Below are 20,431 nucleotides of genomic sequence, written 5' to 3'. Positions count from 1 at the left end.
TCTTGTAAAATAAAAGTCGTAAAAAGAAATTATCTCAAAAACACAGATACACATCAGTATAAATAGAGTTTTACTCTTTTTTGGGGCTGTGGGGGTGGGGGGTGTCATCACTCTTCTGACTGGTTTGATGCGGCCCACCACGAATTTCTCTCCTATGCCAACCTCTTATCTGAGAGCAGCACTTCTAACCTCCATCCTCAATTATTTGCTGGATGTATTCCAATCTCTGTCTTTCTCTACAGTTTTTGCCCTCTACAATTCCCTCTAGTATCAGGGAGGTAATTTCCTGATGCCTTAGCAGATGTCCTATCATCCTGTCCCTTCTGCTTGTCAGTGTTTCCCACACATTCGTTTCCTCTCCAATTCTGTGCAGAACCTCCTCATTCCTTAGCTTATCAGTCCACTTAATTTTCAACATTCACCTGTAGCACCACATCTCAGATGCCTCCATCCTCTTCTGTTCCGATTTTCCCACAATCCATGTTTCACTACCATACACTGTTGTGCTCCAGATGTACATTCTCAGAAATTTCTTCCTCGAATTAAGGCCTATGTTAGATACTAGTAGACTTCTCCTGGCCGGGGATGCCCTTTTGCCAATGCTTGTCTGCTTTTGATGTCCTCATTGCTCCATCCATTACTGGTTATTTTGCTCCTTAGATAGCAGAATTTCTTAACAACATCTACTTCGTGATCATCAATCCTGATGTTAAATTTCTCGCTGTTCTCATTTCTGCTACTTATTACTTTCATCTTTTTATCAATTTACGCTCAATCCATGTTCTGTACTCATTAGATTGTTCATTCCATTCAGCATATCATGTAGTTCTTCTTCACTTTCACTCAGGACAGCAATGTTATCACCGAATTGTATCACTGATATCCCTTCACCTTGAATTTTAGTTCCACTCCTCAACCTTTCTGTTGTGAAAGACTACATCCCTGTGCACTCTTATTATTCCCTCTTTGCTTTTGTACATATAATATATTACCCATCTATCCCTACAGCTTGCCCCTATTTTTCTCGTACTTTTGAACATCTTGCACCATGTTACATTGTCGTATGCTTTTTCCAGGTCGACAAACCCTATGAATGTCTTGTTTAGTCTTTAGTCTTGCTTCCATTATCAGCTGCAACATCAGAATTGCTTCTCTGGTGCCTTTACTTTTTCTAAAGCCAAACTGATCATCATCTAACATATCCTCAGTTTTTTTCCATTCTTCTGTAGATTATTCTTGTCAGCAACTTGAATGCATAAGCTGTAAGCTAATTGTACAATAATTCTTGCACTGGTCAGCTCTTGCACTCTTCAGAATTATGTGTATGATATTTTTCCAAAAATCTGAAGGTATGTCGCCAGACTCATAAATTCTACACAGCAATGTGAATAGTCATTTGTTGCCACTTCCACCAATGACTTACTCCCACTCATTCAGAAACCGATGACTGATAACAGTGAAACTAACGAAGTTTTGAGATTAGCATGTAGTAAATGTCATAAGTGGTCACTTTTTTGGTGTTGATATTACACAAATTCTTAAAACTCTCTTTCAGTAGCTGAGTAACCGCAAAGTACGGAGATGGTTTGATTGTAATATTGAATGCCAGTTCACACACGATGTCAACACACTAGATGGCGATATCACAGTCAGCTGAAGCCATGTTCATACTAGATGGAATGTCAGCAGAACATATATTTGTTTATCCCAGTACTGGATGGCGACAGTGACGTTAGGAGTTACCAATTATGCCACAAAACGTCGGAATTAAAGAACAAGCAATGATAAAGTTTGTTACTTGTGAAAGCAAACTTCATAATGGTTGTCCATGACAAGTTTGCCTGGTAAACTGAACAAGTGAAACAATGTCGTCCAAACATTCCAGAACATCGACTTATTTTGCTAAAGAAACTATGTACATAGAAATACATCAAACTATATTTAAAAGACAACACACAGGACCCTTTTTTTATCCAGTGTACATATTTTTTTCTATTTACCAAGTAACATAACAAAAGATAGTATTTTTTCCTTCTGTGGAGCTGACAGTTTCACAGGTGAAACAGTTTTCTTTAAAGAGATGTTTTTTTCAATTTATGTTCTTATTTGTGCACAGTGTAGGACTTTTCTTTGTCTTTTTCGCTTTTAGATATGTGCCCTCTTTTGTAAAAGAGCATTCATAAAAAATAGCTAAGTTCTTATGGAATCTTTGCAAGAAAACAAAGCAATCGATAGACTAAAACTAAGAAGTCAGAAAAGCGCAAAATTCACTGCGGTGACGTGGATGAACGCGGCGAGAATAGCTCAACTTTCGACGTTAACAGACGATGCCTTGCTGCCACCTCCCCCCCACTACCGACGTCAAGGTCAGAACTTTCTTCCCGAGAAACCTTAACGTTGAGGGATGGTCTACGTGGCAACCATCAATTAATGTGCATTGAGGGATATTTTAACATTTCGTTTCGTTCCTTTCTGTCTAGTGTTAATTGGTCTTTAAACTTTTTTGCATTGAAATTTCAGGATTTACTGTGTATTATATTATTACACAAAAAACGTGTATATTGCATTTCTCCTTCTCAGTCAGCTGCAGGTATAGAAGCCGAGATCATGAATAATTCATTTGCTCTGAACGCCACGCAGCATATCTTAGGGCCATTGTATAGTAAACATGTAGTCCCATACCAAAGGTGACCCAAATGGTTACACGTTTGCTTACCAAAATAATGCCTTAAAATGGATATTTGGAGGTAGACAATCTCCGAAATATATTTATCGTATTCCATTTATCTGACTACAGTGTTTGTATACCAGTAAGACATGCAATGACGTTTTCGTTAATGAACTACAATGCAGTAAACAGTAAATATGTAGTTACTGGTCTCTGATAACTACCATAAATATTTTCAATATTATTATCTTTATTTATTCTCGTTCTTCGTCTTTAATGTGCTTGGACAGGCATACAGTTCTCGGAAAAAAATTTCAGATACAGCATATTATAATTCTCCTCGTTGCTCATTTGTCGATACGTTTCAGTTTTGTAAGTAATTGAACAACGCTGTCGTACAGTCCTGTTCCAGTTACACTTGCTAGTTCAGTTAAGGTTTCAAAGCAGTTGTTGTCCTGAGAGCTTTTTGTTCCGTGGGTTGCCTAACATTAGCTACGATTTAACGATCTTTGATGACGCTACTTGGGTCACTTCTTATCGATAGTTTAATATTTGAATTTCTTTGACAGTTTTATATATAATCTTTGAATATTAACTGGTTAATATCTTTGATTTGTTGTAAAATATGCAAACTTATGCGGAAGACGCGAAAATGGCGCAGCGATTTACAGGTCCACCTGCAGCCGGACCTGGTGTGCCTCCTCAGCAGAGGTATCCACCACCGCCAGTGCCACCTTTGAGGCAGTATGCGGGTCCCAGCTTTCCGGTACTTAGCGCTGAACTCGCGAAATGCGTTTTGTGCGTTGTAGCTTGTGATGTAATCTTAAGTTGTTTACAGTGGTTTAGTTATGTTCTGTAGTTGTACACAACTTTCGATGGTATTTTCAATTTGTATAAATACATCAGTGAAACTTGTTAAAAAACACACACTTCGCGGCTTCGTGTTGAAATATGATTCTGTCTGTTGCTGTAATGATAATCAGTGCAGCGAAAAAAAAGCACCGTTGTAGAAGTACTCCGCGAAGACGTTCGTTGCAAATAAGGTTTCCTGAAAGATTCAGCGATTTTTAGGTTATGTCAAGTTCAGAGCGAAGTTACCAATGTCAGAACATAAACAAAGGTACGGGTTGACGTAAAGAAGAGTTCGCATGAAGAGAGTGTATGACAGTTGTGTTCAATGCCTTTGTGTACTGTCACGTGTTATAAATAGGCTATATGAATCTCTTTCGAAAAGAGTTCATTCGTCTCATTGACATTCCATGTCGAAGACTCCTTACAAGTGATGTTAACATATTTTCTGAGTTGGAATTGTGTGAACTGTGATTCATCTTGCCCCAGTATTGGCTTAAGAAAGTTATTTCCATTGTTTTATCCGTAGTGATCTTCGCAGACGATTAGACAACTAGGCTTATCTTGCGCTTACTTTCTTCGGAAGTCAGCATGAAAGCATCAGATAAATTATTTTGGTTATAAATCATAAATACATGACGTTCTATTACCAACTGCATATTAACATAATTTTTCCTTATTGTGTATCATAACCTTGTTATCAAGATTGATAATTTATGACAGGTTTTTATAGAGTGGTGTTGCACTTTGTTAACACTTTCGTTATTATAAATACTCGCTGTTCCTAAGTTATGAGAAATAACGAGTTTTAAAAAATGTTTTTGTCAGTCAGCTATAAATTATTTTTATTTTAGCGTATATCAGTTACCTTTATTTATGTGTATGGTTACACCTTGCATATTATTACAAAGATGTCAATATTAATATAAGTTTATTTGTAAAATTTTGTTATGAACTACTGGGCATCGAGCTAATCCCCGTGAATGGCATTTTTCTTTCCTAGCTTCAGCCACGTCCAGCATTTAATCCGCCTCCTACTATGGGCTCTTCTGCTGGACCAAACATGATGCCCAGACCTCAGCAGCCAACCTCTTATCCACCAATGCGACAGGGACCTATGACACAGCAATCAACATCCAAACGACCGTCTGACAACAGACCACCTGCACCTCAACCAAAAGCGTGAGTTTGAATCATTTACCGTACCATATGAAACTCGCAAAATACTCGCACACACTTATTTTGCTTTAGCAGTATATTTGTTTTATATTTTATGAATATTGGATAAATGTCTTGTCAAAAGTACTACCTAAGAGTATTTATATGAAGAAAACAAAATCTGCTGCAAGAGTGTTGTAGACTAATTGCCATTATTGATGCGATTTGTGTATTATCTAGCACAGCTCTTAAACTGATGCAGTATTTATCATACTTTGAGGGAAGTCAGCTGCCACAATTCAGTAATGCAAATATGTATCTTAAGTGAATATTCTCATGGTTTTTACTTTAAAAGTTCCAATTATAGAGATAGCTGTGGCTGTGACACCGTTGTCGGTACCTCCACACAACTGTTCCTTCTATTTCACTGCCAATTTTATATTTCTGCAGTAGATGTTCATGTACAGGTTCAGTTCCACAGTATATCTACACTTCTTGTTCTGCTACCATAGCGTGATTTCACTCTCTTGACCTCCCATAGCAGATCTGTTATTATCAAAGCCATCAATACTAACCTAGAATTCATTTAGAATCCAAATATAAAAGCTGATAACATCAGTAATTGCACCACATTCAACAGAATTTTTTTTTACTTATTGCATACTATTTCCCTGAAGACATTGGATCCCATTAAGTTCCTATTGTGAATCTTTCTTGTACGGAAGTTTGTAAACATGAGAAAAATAGACAAATGCACTGGTATTGCCAAACAGTGACAAGAATTTCATGTAACCAATCTCATTTTGCAATGTATAGAAGGAATGCTAATGCTAAACATTTTAGTTTCCGATTAGAAATGTTAGCAAAGTTATCGGCACATCCTTCTGAAGTGATGGATGTTTGCAGTATTTGCAGGTCACATTAAAAGTATTGTAGAATTTCAGTGCAACTAAAAAGTCAGTTTCTAGGCACTACGGAGCCTAAGGGAAGTATATATGCAAGTAATTGGGAAAATAACAGCCATTTGGCTTTGTAAGTTAAAGAATTTTCACTAAGGAGAAATACATTATGTACAAAATTGAAGCTTTACTTCCTTTATATAATCATTTGTTATTTAAGCACGTGTCATACCTGTCAAACAGGTTTAGGATTCCTGTGTCATAGTTGGTAATTACCTTTTATTTACTGCTTTCTTCACCTCGGAATTACTTCGAAAATGTTTCCCATTCAGAAATTCTTTCAATTTCATGAAAAGCTGTCTTGCATGGTATTGTTGTTCACTTGGCTATAAACCATTGGTGATGAGTGACTGGTGCCTTGGTCGAGTTTCAGCATGAATATTTTATTGTCCAGTGTCGAACTTTTCAACAAACTTCCTCACATTTCTATCATTTGTTACTGTATCTTTACATGTATTGAACCCCCCTGCCCCCTTGTATTTTTCAATATGGCATGAATGTAAACATTACACTGTGCTTTGATCAATTTGTTACCACAACCTTTATTTGGCTGTCAGATTTGTTGGCTTTGCCAACTCCCAGCCTCATTGTCACCTTTCAGCCTTACCTAGACCTTGGGCTGTGCTACAGATCAGTCGTTCACCACAGCCAAGATAACAGGGTGAGGTCCAATACCACATTTTAACACACTTTCTGTAATTCACTGTAAATTTCTACAGGTTTTAACTTACAGGCATTCAAAAGTTGAATTACACATCTGAAATCGCTATTGGTGCTGCTTAGAGTGCCAGTCGAAACAACTTGTCATTGTGCATTCTACGGCAGTTTAAAATGAGATGTGTTATGCAGAAAATACATTGGAATAAGCACAATCAGTACATATTAAGGGTGTCATATTGGTAAGAAATCACAGTATCATGTAAATGTATGAAGGTATGAGCATCTTTTCGTCCACCGAAAAAAATTTTGCACTCAGTTAGGGGCTTCTGATTCGTGAGTGTGTAATGTATAACAGCAAGTGCCAAAATTCTGCCAAATTAAAAGCTGATGGGAATTGTGTTCCATATTCATGCTACAAGGTTGAGGTTACGGACATGAAAGTAGCTAGGATTATTGCAGGTACTAGTAGATGGGAACAATGGCAGGAGGGTGTCCACAATGAGAAAATCAAAGCAAAACTGGGAATGAACTCTATAGATGTAGCAGTCAGGACGAACAGGCTTAGATGGTGGGGTCATGTTACACGCATGGGAGAAGCAAGGTTACTGATTCATGGTACATTGTTTGCGTTGGCTTGCTCACTGTGACCGCTCCCTTGTGAGGCAAACGGTGAGCATTACCCATTGGCTGGTTCAAAACTTTTATACCCATGTTTCTTGGCATTATTATGCTGATAGCTGCAGTGAGGGTAGCAGTAGTTAGGAGAAGGAGGCAGTCATATTTCCTAGTTCATAGCAGTAAATTACCTCATTGGCACACATTATAGGTCTTCTCCATTCTTGGCTGAACCTATGGTTGCCAGATCTGTGTTTAAGAATTGTTATCTTTGTCTATGAACTACAATAGAACACAGATATAACCGCCAGACCAACTCTGCAGTCGTTTGACCTGATGCCAATCTACCAGTGTCACTGATAGATTGGCATCAGGTCAAACCACTGCAGACACCCCCTGTCAAAATTTACATGATAAATGATCCCCCTATACCATTAGATTAAATTGATTCTTCGGTATACCTTCATTCATGTTAATAGTACAACTACTGCCCCACATTCTAACCAGTGCCTGATATGTGATGGTGAGTTTGTTGCTATGCCACTGGTAAGTATGTGATAACTCTATTGTGAGTAAGTACATTACAGAATTACTGTAGGCATTAAACATAAGAGGGAGCAACTCACTTTTCACAGAGTACTTTCATCACTGACCAGTATGATTTTTATCCTGTAGCTGATATAGCATCCACAGCTATGCTTGTGGGAGCATATGTTAATTAAGGTACGAAGAGATTGACAGGAAACAATTGTATATCATCTGAGCAGTTAACATCAAACATTCAAGTGAAGCTATGTAATGCAAATAGAAAACATTCAATAGCATTGTACTGTACTCTTTACTTGTGCTAAACTGGGACACAGGCCTGAACCTGCCCTCACAGCATCACTTCTGACAGTAGCTCTCCTACTTGCTAAACTTCACAAAGTTCTTGTGCAAATATCTCAGTTTTACCATTCTAGGACTAAAGGGTATTGCATATCTGTGGAATCCAAAATGGGCTTAAGGAGAGTAATGTGGGAAATGTAGTTGAAAGGAAATTTTTGTGCCAGTCTGATGGAAAAATCCTAGAAAGTTTTTATCTCGTGTAAAATTAGTGAATGAATCAGTCACCGATTTGATCACAAAATGATTCTGATACTGAAATAAAGGGCAAGACAAAGAAAATTGAAGTACAAAATTCTGTCTTCCAAAATGGGTTCACTGAGGAAGGTCAGTCATGATATCAATGCTAAAATGGCAGCTGTCGGGATAAGTGATTGAGAAATAACAGAATTTGCTAAAATCGTTCAACAGATGAGACAACTGGGCGTGGTGAGATTTGTGTTTAATTTTGTACAAATTATATGAAAGAACTTTCTCTCATTCTAGCAGAAGTATATTATAAATGATTGGAGCAATGAAGACATTCGCATAATTGGAAAAGGGTGCAGATTTTTCCCGTATTCAAAGTGGGTTATCGGACGGTTGCACTTATAGGCCTATGTCAGCCTGTTTCAGCATTATGCAACACATTTTATACTGACAAACTGCCTATTGGCTTCTGTCTCGGGTTCTTCGGCCGACATTCATCTAATGATTTTTCTGACGTTTCGCCAGCACGAGTGGCTGGCATTGTCAAAGCGTCACCCTCCATTGCCGGTGGTGAACTGGAGCCGAGCTCGCGGCTGCAGACTATATGTACCTGGCGCGCTAACGTCCGAGGGCTTCTCCACGGTCATTTCCGGTGCGGTTCTCCTCTTGCTACCTGCAACGGTCGTTCACTGCAGTACGGGAAGCCAGGATCTGTTTACCTTACGCCTTTCCTCTTTCTTCTTCAAACTGTTCACATGTTTTTGTATTTCTACAGCTTCTCTGAACAAGCGCGTGTGATAGTGCTTCTCTACAGCCAGAACTTCCGTGTCGGTGAATTTTATTATGTGGTCGGTCTCATTCAGTGCGTGCTCTGCCACGGCCGATTTCTCCACCTGCCCCAACCTGCAATGTCGCTTATGCTCTTTGATCCTGGTGTTAATGGATTGTCCAGTCATTTCGACATAAACTTTTCCACATGTACATGGTATACGGTATATTCCCAACATTGAAAGTTGGTCTCAGAGTGACAGACAGAATCGGCCGTATATTGCGCAAACATGGCGTAAAGATGATTTTCAAACCAACAAGGAAGATCAAAGGGTGTCTTAGATCGGCTTGTGTGTGTGTGTGTGTGTGTGTGTGTGTGTGTGTGTGTGTGTGTGTGTGTGTGTGCGCGCGCGCGCGCGCAAGTCTTTCCGCTCCCGGGATTGGAATGACTCCTTACCCTCTCCCTTAAAACCCACATCCTTTCGTCTTTCCCTCTCCTTCCCTCTTTCCTGATGAGGCAACAGTTTGTTGCGAAAGCTTGAATTTTGTGTTTATGTTTGTGTTTGTTTGTGTGTCTGTCGACCTGCCAGCACTTTCATTTGGTAAGTCACATCATCTTTGTTTTTAGATATATATACTTCTGAAGTATTTACATTTTACACTTTATATTATGACTTATTTGAAGGGGAAAACAGGCCACTTGAAGAATGAACTTGGATTATGCAAACAGGATCTCACGAAATTTGGCTTGGTTTGTTGGTGTGAGAGATCCTAAGGGCTGTAGATACCACCAACCAGGTTGATACCACATTTGATTTCCTGAAGGCACTCAATGGAGTTCCACACTGTCTGGTAGTGGGAAAAAAATGCAAGTTTACTGAATATTGGGCCAGCTTTGTGGATATATTCAGGACTTCCCAGCAAATAGAACATCAACATTTTGTTAATGGGACTAAATTGTAGGTATAAAACCCTAGCTTGTGAAAGCACCTTGAGAGTATTATAGTGTCATTAATGTTCATCATATATTAAAATGACCTGGCGAATGACATTGTAAATCCCTTCACTAAGTAAAGTGGTGTACTGGTAAGATACTGGACTCATATTTTGAAGGAGAGCAGGTGAAATTTCCATCCAGCCATCTAGATTTGAATTGATTAAGGCAAATGCCTTTGTGTTTCCCTTAAAAAGGACAAAACAATCATGTTCTTACTCAAATGATCTTGTCATCAGCAGGATGTTCAATCATAAGGTTTCACCTTTCCTCCATTTCAGAGCTCTGTTGTGTTATTTGTGGAGTATGCAGTTGTAAATAGGACAGTTGTTAAACCAGAAGGTTGTAGCAAAATGCAGGATGAACAATTGGTTTAGGGGACTGGCTGTTGACCTGAACATTAATAAACATAACATATTGCTCTTAAACAGGTAGATATATCCATTACTGTTCATTTATGCATTTGGTTATAAATCACTGGAACCAGTACGACTGTAAGGTATATAGGAGTAATTGTCCGGAGTGGCCTAAAGTGGTAGTTCCACATGAAACCACTTGTAAGAAAGCAAAAGTGTCCGGATGAATTTTATTGGAAGAACCCAAAGTAAATGTAACTGTTGCTTGAAAGAAATGACTACAGAATACTTGTTCGACTGGTTCTTGGTATATTTTGACAGTCTGGAACCCTTATTGGCATAGCTTGGCACAAGACTGCTAATTGTTAATTAACAAAGTCAACTTTTCGAGTAATGGATTAACTTTTAAGTTACTTTCAAAAAACATTAACACACTCTGTAACTTCCATTAACTTTCTCTGACTGCGTTTATCATTAATCAGGTATCTACTACTTATGACTAAAACGATGTCGTGCTGCCTGCAGGAATTGTGTTCCGACAAGTTTGTCTTGTAGGTGTGTGGCTACATCAGGGTGCACATGACTGGTGTAAACAGTCAAGTGCAGGCTAGAATAACTAGCTGCTTATTGTTGCTTGTTTACTGAGTTCACGTCAAGTACTGCTTTTAGTTAATGCATTGACTGCAACATTTCATCCAAAGTTTCGGTTGATATGGCTGGAAATGTGCGACAACAGTCAAGTGGAAGTAGTAAGAAAACAAAGGGAAAAAGTTGTAGAAGAGGCTTTAAGGCATGGAACCACCAAAAGTTCAAAAGACAGAGATACTGTAAACTGCAGTGGCAGAAGCAGCAACAACGAAGAGGAATAGTTTTTAACGTCTGTTACTCAATCTAAAGATAAGCCTAGTATCAAAACATCTGTAAAAAGTAAAGCCCAAAACATAGTCAGAATGTGGCTGAATATGAAATCGGAAGAATCATTAAACAGTGCAATATTTCTAGGGAAACAGGTTTCAGTGAATTTATATATGAAATATAATACCCCTACATCCTCGAGTGCTGCAGTCGAATGACCTTTTTTTTTTTCCCCCCCCCTGTGGGCAAAGACATTCTCCTAAATGAGCCTCATTCTCAGTTGAAAATTTTAAGATATTGATGTTCATGAAGGAAAATAAGCATTTTATATCAGATAGTGCCCAGTTTCCTTGTATGTTGATTCTCTTGCAATTTAGCATTGATAACTAAATGATGATAAAACTAAATCATCAAGCTGTTTTCTATTTATTTTCAATGTCCTACCTAAACTTCTGCAACCAAAACACTTTCATTTATGCATTGGTAATGCGTTTGATTCACTTACTCATTTAAGAACACCCATGACAAGAAGTTTACTATTACGATTAATGATTAACTTCTGATAAATCTCCTATAAAGTGGTGCTGTAATGTTTAACGAAGTTAACCTTTTTAGTAACAGATTAATGACTATCAAAGTTAACTTTTTGATTAATGTTGCCCAGCTATACTTATCAGGTAGGATTAATAGAAGAGATAGAAAGGATCCAAAGAAGAGAGATGCATTTTATTACTATTAGTAAGTGCAACAGTGTTACTTAAATGCTCATCAAACTCCAGGGTAGTGGCATTTTTCATCTCGAGGAGAGATTTACTGTTAAAATACCAAGAACAGGCTTTACAAGAAGAGGGAGGCAGTAGTAGTTTACTTCTTACCACTCACCTCATGAAATGACCGCAATAGGAAAAGTAAAAGAATTGAAGCCTATACAGAGACTTACTGAGAGTCATTCTTCCCACACACGATTGACAAATGGATCAGGAATGGGAGAAATGATAGTAGTGCCATAAATACACTCTGCCACATGCTGGATGGTAGTGCAGTAATACAAAACAAACTAAATAGAACATGTACACCTCACAACTGAAAAAGCAAATTGCCTTGTAGGGAGTAATTTTTGAACATAAAATAAGATTGTTTAATAGGAATCGAAGAACTCAAAATTAATGGAGTAAAATAAAAACAGTCTGGAACTCGTAGAATTTGTGCTTTGTTTGTTTTACATTGATGGGAATAATAGATAGTACATAGTCACACACTGAGAATAGGCTTCAGTAGTTTTATTAACTCGAAAACAGAACGGAAAAAAAATCGGTTGATACAGGCGACTTGTCGAGACACAAACAGAAAAACACAAAATAAACATGAAGTTAGTTAAAACTCTAAGCAGTATGTAGTTAACATTAGCACAGAGCTCCAAGTGGTGGACGCAAGCGTAGTGGCTGACACCATTCATTTGTCACCACAAAGTCGCTCAACTCACACCACAAATGCATCTCTGGATGGCACAAACAGAACTAATGCGCATGATCACAGCAGTTGATATGTGTAGAGGTTGGTACAACATTATGATTAATTCAGTGTTTTTGCTATTAAGAACAGTGGTTGTTTGATTGGTCCATTATATTACCACTAATATTTAGAGCTAAAATTCTGTATTTAGTGGTCTAAATAAAACTTAGTTTCTTGTAACTTATTAGTGTTCTCTTATGGTGTTTCAATTGCTTTCCAGAGACTTTCCCCACACAACAGGCAAGAAAAAGAAGAAACTTGCCGATAAGATTCTTCCACAGAAAGTTAGAGATCTTGTCCCTGAATCTCAAGCCTATATGGATCTGTTGGCTTTTGAACGAAAATTGGATTCGACAATAATGAGAAAGAGATTAGACATCCAGGTATGTTTATTTTGGCCAAAACTAGTAATACGAAGAGGATGCAGTTTCAAGTATGGTCAGCATTAAGTTGTGCATGATAATTACATGAAATATGTAAAAAATCTATATATATATTTTATGGTTTCATTTTTAAAAGGTTGGAAAGAAATGACATAAATTTTTGATTGCTGAATGTAGAGGATAAATTTGAACTTCACCATAAAAAATGAGGACTGTCCAAGGAAGTTTTCTGAGTGTGTCCCTTGGCTTTCAGTGGCTTGGTACAAAATAATAATGCAATCATAATTTATTCAGTTTGTCACCCCAGTTACCTTTGTCTTTGAAAATCCCTCCACAACTGTGAAAAAGTCTGTATTAAGCAACAACCGAAACATTCAAGGACCCATACATACAGATGCAAAAGTACTGTGATGTGGTTGCTGTCACTGCACAAACAATTCGGCATAACACTTTTGTACCAATCTTCATAAGTGCACCTGTTACCATTGAAAAGCAAATACCAATACTGGAAAAACAAACTCGGGACAAAAGTGAGCAGTACTAATCATAATCCTGATAGCAAAGAGCAAAGTGGGAATTACTGTTGTCAACAGTGCCTACAATGAATGACTAGAACCAGAACCTTGAGCCATGAAGTGGATTAGTTAGTTAGTAATAAAGATTGGAAGGAGTCAATAAGGAGGATTGCTGTCAAAGTCAAATCAACACGCGTTATTGTTACACTGAAAAAACAGGTAAATTTTGCCAAATAGCATCTACCACAGCAAAACATCCAATTTTTCAGAGTAACAAACATAATATTTTAAAGATAGGAAACGGTGACCTATAACTATTATAAATAACTGGAAACAGTCTTGATTGCATAAATTTTTTAATGTGGTGACCAGTTTCGATCTTATTATAAGACCGTCTAACTAGTACGCAAGCAGTCACAGGCAACAGGGTTGACATGTGCCGCTGCCTCCGGCAGACATCTATGGTCTGAAGATGATCTTCTAATAAGGTCGAAACCGGTCACCACATTAAAAAATTTATGTGATCAAGACTGCTTCCAGTTTATTTATAACAAACAGAAGAGGACATGGGAAGAGTGAGGTTTCAGTTCCACCAACCAGGAATCATAAAGTTGTCTTACCTCCATGTCATAATTACTGTCTGCTGTATCAGTGGTTAATAGTGCAGTAAAAAAGCTGAATATATTCATAAATACTGTATTTACCAGACTATAAGAGAAGGTTTTCCCACCAGGTTCATCAATTGAAAAATATAGGGTCATCTTACATTAACAGACCTGATGTCAGTGTTTTCACGGTGTAAGAGCTTAATATAGGAGTCATCTTACAGTCACAAATGAATCTTTGGTATGCTCGGATTAAAATTCCTTTGTGATTGTCAGATGGCAGAGGTGGGGAGTGGTGTTGCCAGCTCATACACAACATGTGATGTGAACATGTGACCAATAGTTTTTGGGCACTAAAGAAGAAACAGGTAGTCAACTTACTGACTGCTGCCACTGTCTTTGTTGGTGGACGGAATGTTGTTGGTGGCCTTAGTTGTTGTAGGACAACTGCAGTGTTTGTCCCCTGTCAATCCACACTGGCACAGACCCGTTGACAATCAACACAAATGGTAGTTAATGGTCTGGTGTGGAATTTTAAATAGTTCCTTGAAAGGACCATATTTTTTTGACCGTAATGTTACTGGGGAATTTTATTTACAACTTCTCCCCGATGATTTGTTGGAGCTAATCGAAGATGTTGATTTAGAAACTAGGCAACGAATATGGTTCCAACAGGATGGAGCAGCTCCCCATTACGCTAAAAATGTGCAGAATGTTTTAAATTTACAGTACCCTGGTCGGTGGATAGGACGCGGCAGACCAATTCAGTGGCCTCCGCGTTCAGCAGACCTAACATCTCCTGATTTTTTCCTTGTTAGGTTACTTAAAAAATATTCCTTATGAAAGACACTCCACAACCAGAAACAATACGGGGCAACACATTCGAAGAGCATGTGCAGCCATACCATGGGATGTGCTGCTCAAAACTGTGGACAACTTTCACAGGCAATTGACTTTTATGCATTGAAGTAAATGGGGATAATTTTGAACAATTACTTCATGGCCAATTTCGTTAATTAAGCACCCCAAATTGTGAGAGGTAAGGGGACTCACACTAATAAAGCATCCCATGGGCACATCATTCTACTATGTCCATGTCGTTGTTCCTGGGTAACGCTAAAAGTAGGATACAGTACATTTTGTACAAAAATAGCTTAATTTGGCATAACAAAAGAATTGGTGCATGTTTTTTTATTGATGTGATGAGTCTTTCTCGGATAATTCTAAATAAATCTTAGTTCTTCCCCAATTTTACTTCTTTCTCGATTTCAGTGCCATCTGCCAATGGTTTAAAAAAATGATTCAGACAAAACTTGATTACTTTTTTATGGAGAATCCGAATCTACTATAAAAATGGGTGTTTCCATTTAAGATTTAAAAGTTGCCCCCACCCCACCCAAGGGGGCGGGGGCTGGAGGTCACGTGTAGTATCATTTGATGTCCCTCTTTGAGCTTACGAACTAGTCTTACCCACTATTTTTACCCGATGTATAGTTTTCGAGATAATCTCATCCGAAACTTCATTTGGACCACCCTGTAGATCAAAGTTGAGTTCATAGTCAAAAGTATCTCTATCTCTCTATCTCTCTATCTCTCTATCTCTCTATCTCTCTCTCTCTCTCTCTCTCTCTCTCTCTCAAGGTTGCAGGGTTTTGAAGGTGAACAGATGAGAGGAAGTGCGGTTTCCAAGAGGATTCCAATCTCCCAACCTTGGATGTCCAAAAACAGGGCTATAAAGCAGCAGGTATTAGTTCTGGCAAACGTGTGGAGTATCGCTCTTGCCTTCCTGCAATTGCATCACCTTGCTATAAAATATGCTCGACTCAGCAGGCTCTTACTGCAGTAATCATTTGTGTAACCACAGCATCATCTCTGTGGCCATAATAATCTGCATCTAATAGATTCTTAAAGTGCTGCTTCTCCCCCTGTTTCAGAATTATTCTGTCAGAACATTTGCTCTGAAAGTTTGAATTTTTAGGCAGCTGATTTAATTTAGCAGCATAAATACATTGTATTAAATTCTTGTTAATAATACATACCTGCGTACGGATGACTTCGTGCCTAGGAACCATTTTATACTATTGATGTTATCCTAATATTAAATGTATTTTCCTTTGATTTCAGCAAGAACTACAGGACTAGTCAGATTCCAGTTTTCTATGCTTTCAGGCAAGATAAGTCCCTGCTGCATTTTACAACATAAACAACTGATATCAAGGCATAATTACATTAATTCTCAGTTTTTTTTATATTTGTTCATGTAGAAATAAAAGTACAAAACATGTAGCATGTTGATGGTAGGGGGGGCACTTCCCTCCCTGTTGCTCCCGCACAGCCTACTTCGGGAGGAACACCCCCCCCCCCTCCCCACCCCCAACCATTGGGTATTTCAGTCCCCACTTCTGAGCCAGAGAAGCGCAAGGCTTGTTCAACGCCTCTCGCAAGGAAGGGGTCCCTAGGGCCACTCCCTTCCCAGGTTTCTGCTAATGGGACAGATGACACCCACCATTGGCTGAAGAACCCAAAAGCAGCTGGTCGTAGGGCTTCACGCTCGTCCTCAGTCCCAGAGACTGAAACAGTGAAGTCCTCCTAGCCAGGGAACCCAAGGAACAGCACAAGAAATCGAAAAAGAAGACCCCCCAAGAAGAAGGAACTTGCGGTGGCACCCCCACCACTGCTACCTAAAGGCTCCGCATCTTGGGGTAAGGTGGAGATTCTGGCATTCGCTGAGGACCTAGATCTCGCCAGACCCTCAGACACGATGGATATACACTGCTCAGGCAATAAGTCGGTGGCAACAGGTGGCCCTGAGGCATAAACTACCTCATTGAATGTTCCATGCCTTCCCAACCTCACGATGACGTCATCGTCCAGTTGAATTGCGGCGGTTTTCCCCCCTGCCTGGCTGAGCTACGGCAACTGTTAAGCATTACACCTGCTTTCTGCATTGCCCTCCATTAAACTTGGTTCTAGGCAATGCAGACCCCTGCCTTCTGTGGCTATAAGGGATATTACAGGAACCGTAGTGACTTTGAGTGTTAGGTGGAGTTTGCGTTTGTCCTAAACTCTCTCTGTAGTGAAACTGTGCCCCTTCAAACCCCTCTTGAAGCTGTCTGTCAGGATAAGGATGACACTGGAAATAACTGTCTGCAGTGTATATCTTCCTCCAGATGGTGCAGTACCCCTGCACTGATTGATCAACTCCCTAAACCTTTTCCTACTTTTGGGAGATTTTAACACCCATAACCCCTTGTGGGGTGACACCGTGCTTACGGGCCAAGGCAAAGATGTCGATACGTCAACCTCTGCCTCTTAAATACTGGGGCCGCTACACAATTCATTGTGGCTTGAGGTAGTTACTCGGCCGTTGATATATCAGTTTGCAGCCAAGGACTTCTCCCGTCTCATCTATCCACTGGAGTGCACATTACGACCTGTGTGGTAGTGACCACTTCCCCATCTTCCCGTCACTGCCCCAGCGTCAGGCCCGCAGACACTTGTACAGATGGGCTTTAAACAAGGTGGACTGGGAAATTTTCACCTCTGATGTCACCGTTGACTCTCCCCCACATGGTAACATTGATCTGATGGTTGAGCAGGTGGCTACCACAATCGTTTCTGTGGCAGAAAATGCAATCCCTTGGTGAAAGACAGTCCCTTGGTGGTCGCCAGAAGTCGCTGAGGCAATTACAGAGCGTCGGTGAGCTCTATGGAGACATAAGCGGTACACTTCCCTAGAGCATCTGATAGCCTTTAAGCAGCTCTGTGCCCGTGTACACTAACTTATAAATCGAATGGAAACAGGAGTGTTGGGAGAGGTATGTGTCAACCATTTGGCGCCATATGTCACCTTCCCAAGTCTGGACAAAGATCAGACGTCTTTTTGGGTACCAGACCCCAAAATGTGTCTGTGGCGTTACCATCAGTGGCGTGCTATGTACCGACGCAAACGTGATTGCCGAGCACTATGCTTGAGCCTCTGAGTCGGAGAAGTACCCCCAAGCCTTTCGCACCCTCAAACAGTGGATGGAAAGAAAAGTCCTCTCGTTCACTACACGCCACAGTGAACTCTATAATGCCCCATTTACAGAGTGGGAGCTCCTCAGCGCACTTGCACATTGCCCTGACACAGCTCCTGGGCTGGATTGGATCCACTGTCAGATGATTAAACATCTCTCGTCTGATTAGAAGCACCATCTCCTAGTCATCTTCAACAGGATCTGGTGCAATGGCATCTTTCCACCACAATGGTGGGAGAGCACCATCATTCGGGTGCTCAAACCCGCTAAAAACCCACTTGATGTGGGTAGCTATCAGCCCATCAGTCTCACCAACATTTTTTGTAAGCTGCTGGAACATATGATGTGTCAGCAGTTGGGTTGGATCCTGGAGTCACGTGGCCTACTGGCTCCATATCTGGGCGGTTTCCGCCAGGAGCACTCAACCACTGATAATCTTGTCCCTCGAGTCTGCCATCCGAACAGCCTTTTCCAGACGCCAACACCTTGTTGCTGTCTTTTTTTATCTACACAAAGGGTATGACATCACCCGGCGACATATCCTCGCCACATTATAAGGTCTCCGAGGCCCACGCCCAATTTTTATCCAGAATTTCCTGTCGCTACGAACTTTCCGCATCCAAGTTCATGCCTCCGATAGTTCTCCCCTGCCCCCCCCCCCCCCCCAACGCCCCCCCCCCCCCCCCCCCCCCCCCCCCACCGCCCAGATCCAGGAGAATGGGGGTCCCGCAGGGCTCTGTATTGAGTGTATCACTATTTTTAGTGGCCATTAACAGTCTAGCAGCAGCTATAGGGCAGTCAGTCTCACCTTTTTCTTCTTATTCTTATTCTTCTTGTATTACGGCCTCTGTAGGACCACGGGTAGCCCCTTCGTGGACTGCATTTTCCTCTTCTTTTCCCAGAACCACTTCATTCTATCTCGTCTTCTCTCCCACCCTTCTTCCTAGATCTTCAGTGTTCTTTTCTCCTGTCGGCTCTAATGATGACACTCTAATCTTTTTCTGTGTTCTTCTCTGTCATTGATCTCCAGCATATTCCTCCAATTTTCCTTTCCTTCGACCTTGATCCCAAATTCCAACCAGTCCTTCTGAAGTTCAACAACCCACTTGGTTCCTGTCTTTCCCCTTGTCCTCCCTGTTGTTTCCCACACTCTCTTCATCATTCTCTCCATACTCATCCTAACTACATGTCCAGCAAACATTGCCCTTTTGAGTTTGATTTCCCCGGATATTATTCTCATGTTCTAGTACAGTTCTTCCGTAGGTCTTCACATCCACCTCTCTCCACCTCTTTTGGGACCTAGTATTTTTTTCAGTATTTGTCTTTCTTCTTTCTCTAGTTGTTCTGCCCCATTTGTTCGTAGTGTCATTGTCTCAGCAGCATATAATACTTCATTTCTCACCATTGCTTTGTAGTGGCTTATCTTTGCCTCTGTGGATATATTCTTTTTATTGTATATCTCTCTCATCATACAGAAGGCTGACATCTTCTTTATTCTCTCTGATATTCCCTCCTTGCTCCTGTTCCTTCCTGTTATAAATTCTCCCAGGTGTTTAAATTTGTCCACCATTTGCACAGTGCCTTCCGGTGTTTCCCAGTCTGCAGTGGTATTTAATGTCTTTGTCTTGTTATAGGTGATCCCCCAGTTTTGATCTCTAATTCTTCTGACAGTGCTCCTCTGAATCTCGCCCTTGGTTTTGTGTCTGTCGGAATTTCTTTTGAGTTCTTGTGTAGTTCCATAAAGTCCTCTGTTTGTCAGGATCCTAACAAGAGTCTGTCTGTCGATGGAGTCATATGCCTTTGTGAAGTCCATGAAGGTCATTAGTGTCTTTTTGTTTTTTAAGGCCCTATGTTCTATCAGTTGCTTCAGGATAAATATCTTTTCTATACAACCTCTTCCCTTCCTGAATCCTGCTTGGTAGTCGCAACTGTACTTTCTACCTGTTCTTCTACTCTCTTGAGCAATAGTTTGGACAGCACCTTGTATATGACCTCTAGCAGTGATATTCCTCTGTAGTTGTTTGCATCTCACTTGTCCCCCTTCTTATGTATTGGTACTACAATTGCATTCTTCCATCCTTCTGGCAACTTCTTTGTCCTCCAGATCTGGTGGATTATGTTGGTCATGTTGTCTGTTGCTTTGTTTCCTCCACACTTTATCATCTCGGCTGCTATACCATCTTCTCCAGTTGCCTTATTATTCTTTAGATCGCTTATGGCATGTGCGACTTCATCCCTGGTTGGAGGGCATGGCTCTCTCTCTTGTGTGTCAGGCCCCAGTTCCAGCTTGTCTTCAGGTGGTTCACTGTTCAGCAGGTCGTGAAAGTACTTTGCAAAAATCCTACAGTTCTCCTTCACACTAACAGCCAGCTCCCCTTTCTTATCTCTGATAAACAGTTCTCTACCCTTGTACCTAATCAGACTCTTTTTGAATTTCCCGA

At 40.2% G+C, this 20,431-nt stretch overlaps 1 protein-coding gene across 3 annotated transcripts in view; it reads left to right on the top strand.

The window, feature by feature from the left end:
* The first annotated feature begins 3,277 nt into the window (after positions 1–3,277).
* The window catches only part of LOC124605606 (brahma-associated protein of 60 kDa), a 60,247-nt gene continuing 43,093 nt past the window's right edge, over positions 3,278–20,431 (top strand). The window contains exons 1-3 of one of the 3 annotated variants that reach the window (XM_047137403.1): positions 3,278–3,434; positions 4,521–4,699; positions 12,689–12,851. In XM_047137403.1, the coding sequence (XP_046993359.1) occupies positions 3,294–3,434; positions 4,521–4,699; positions 12,689–12,851 (483 nt within the window). In that variant the 5' untranslated portion in view covers positions 3,278–3,293. The other 2 variants (XM_047137404.1, XM_047137405.1) reach the window with 2 other exon arrangements.

Source organism: Schistocerca americana, chromosome 3, assembly GCF_021461395.2.
Source record: "Schistocerca americana isolate TAMUIC-IGC-003095 chromosome 3, iqSchAmer2.1, whole genome shotgun sequence".
NCBI lineage: Eukaryota > Metazoa > Arthropoda > Insecta > Orthoptera > Acrididae > Schistocerca > Schistocerca americana.
This window is presented reverse-complemented; position numbering and strand designations above follow the sequence as displayed.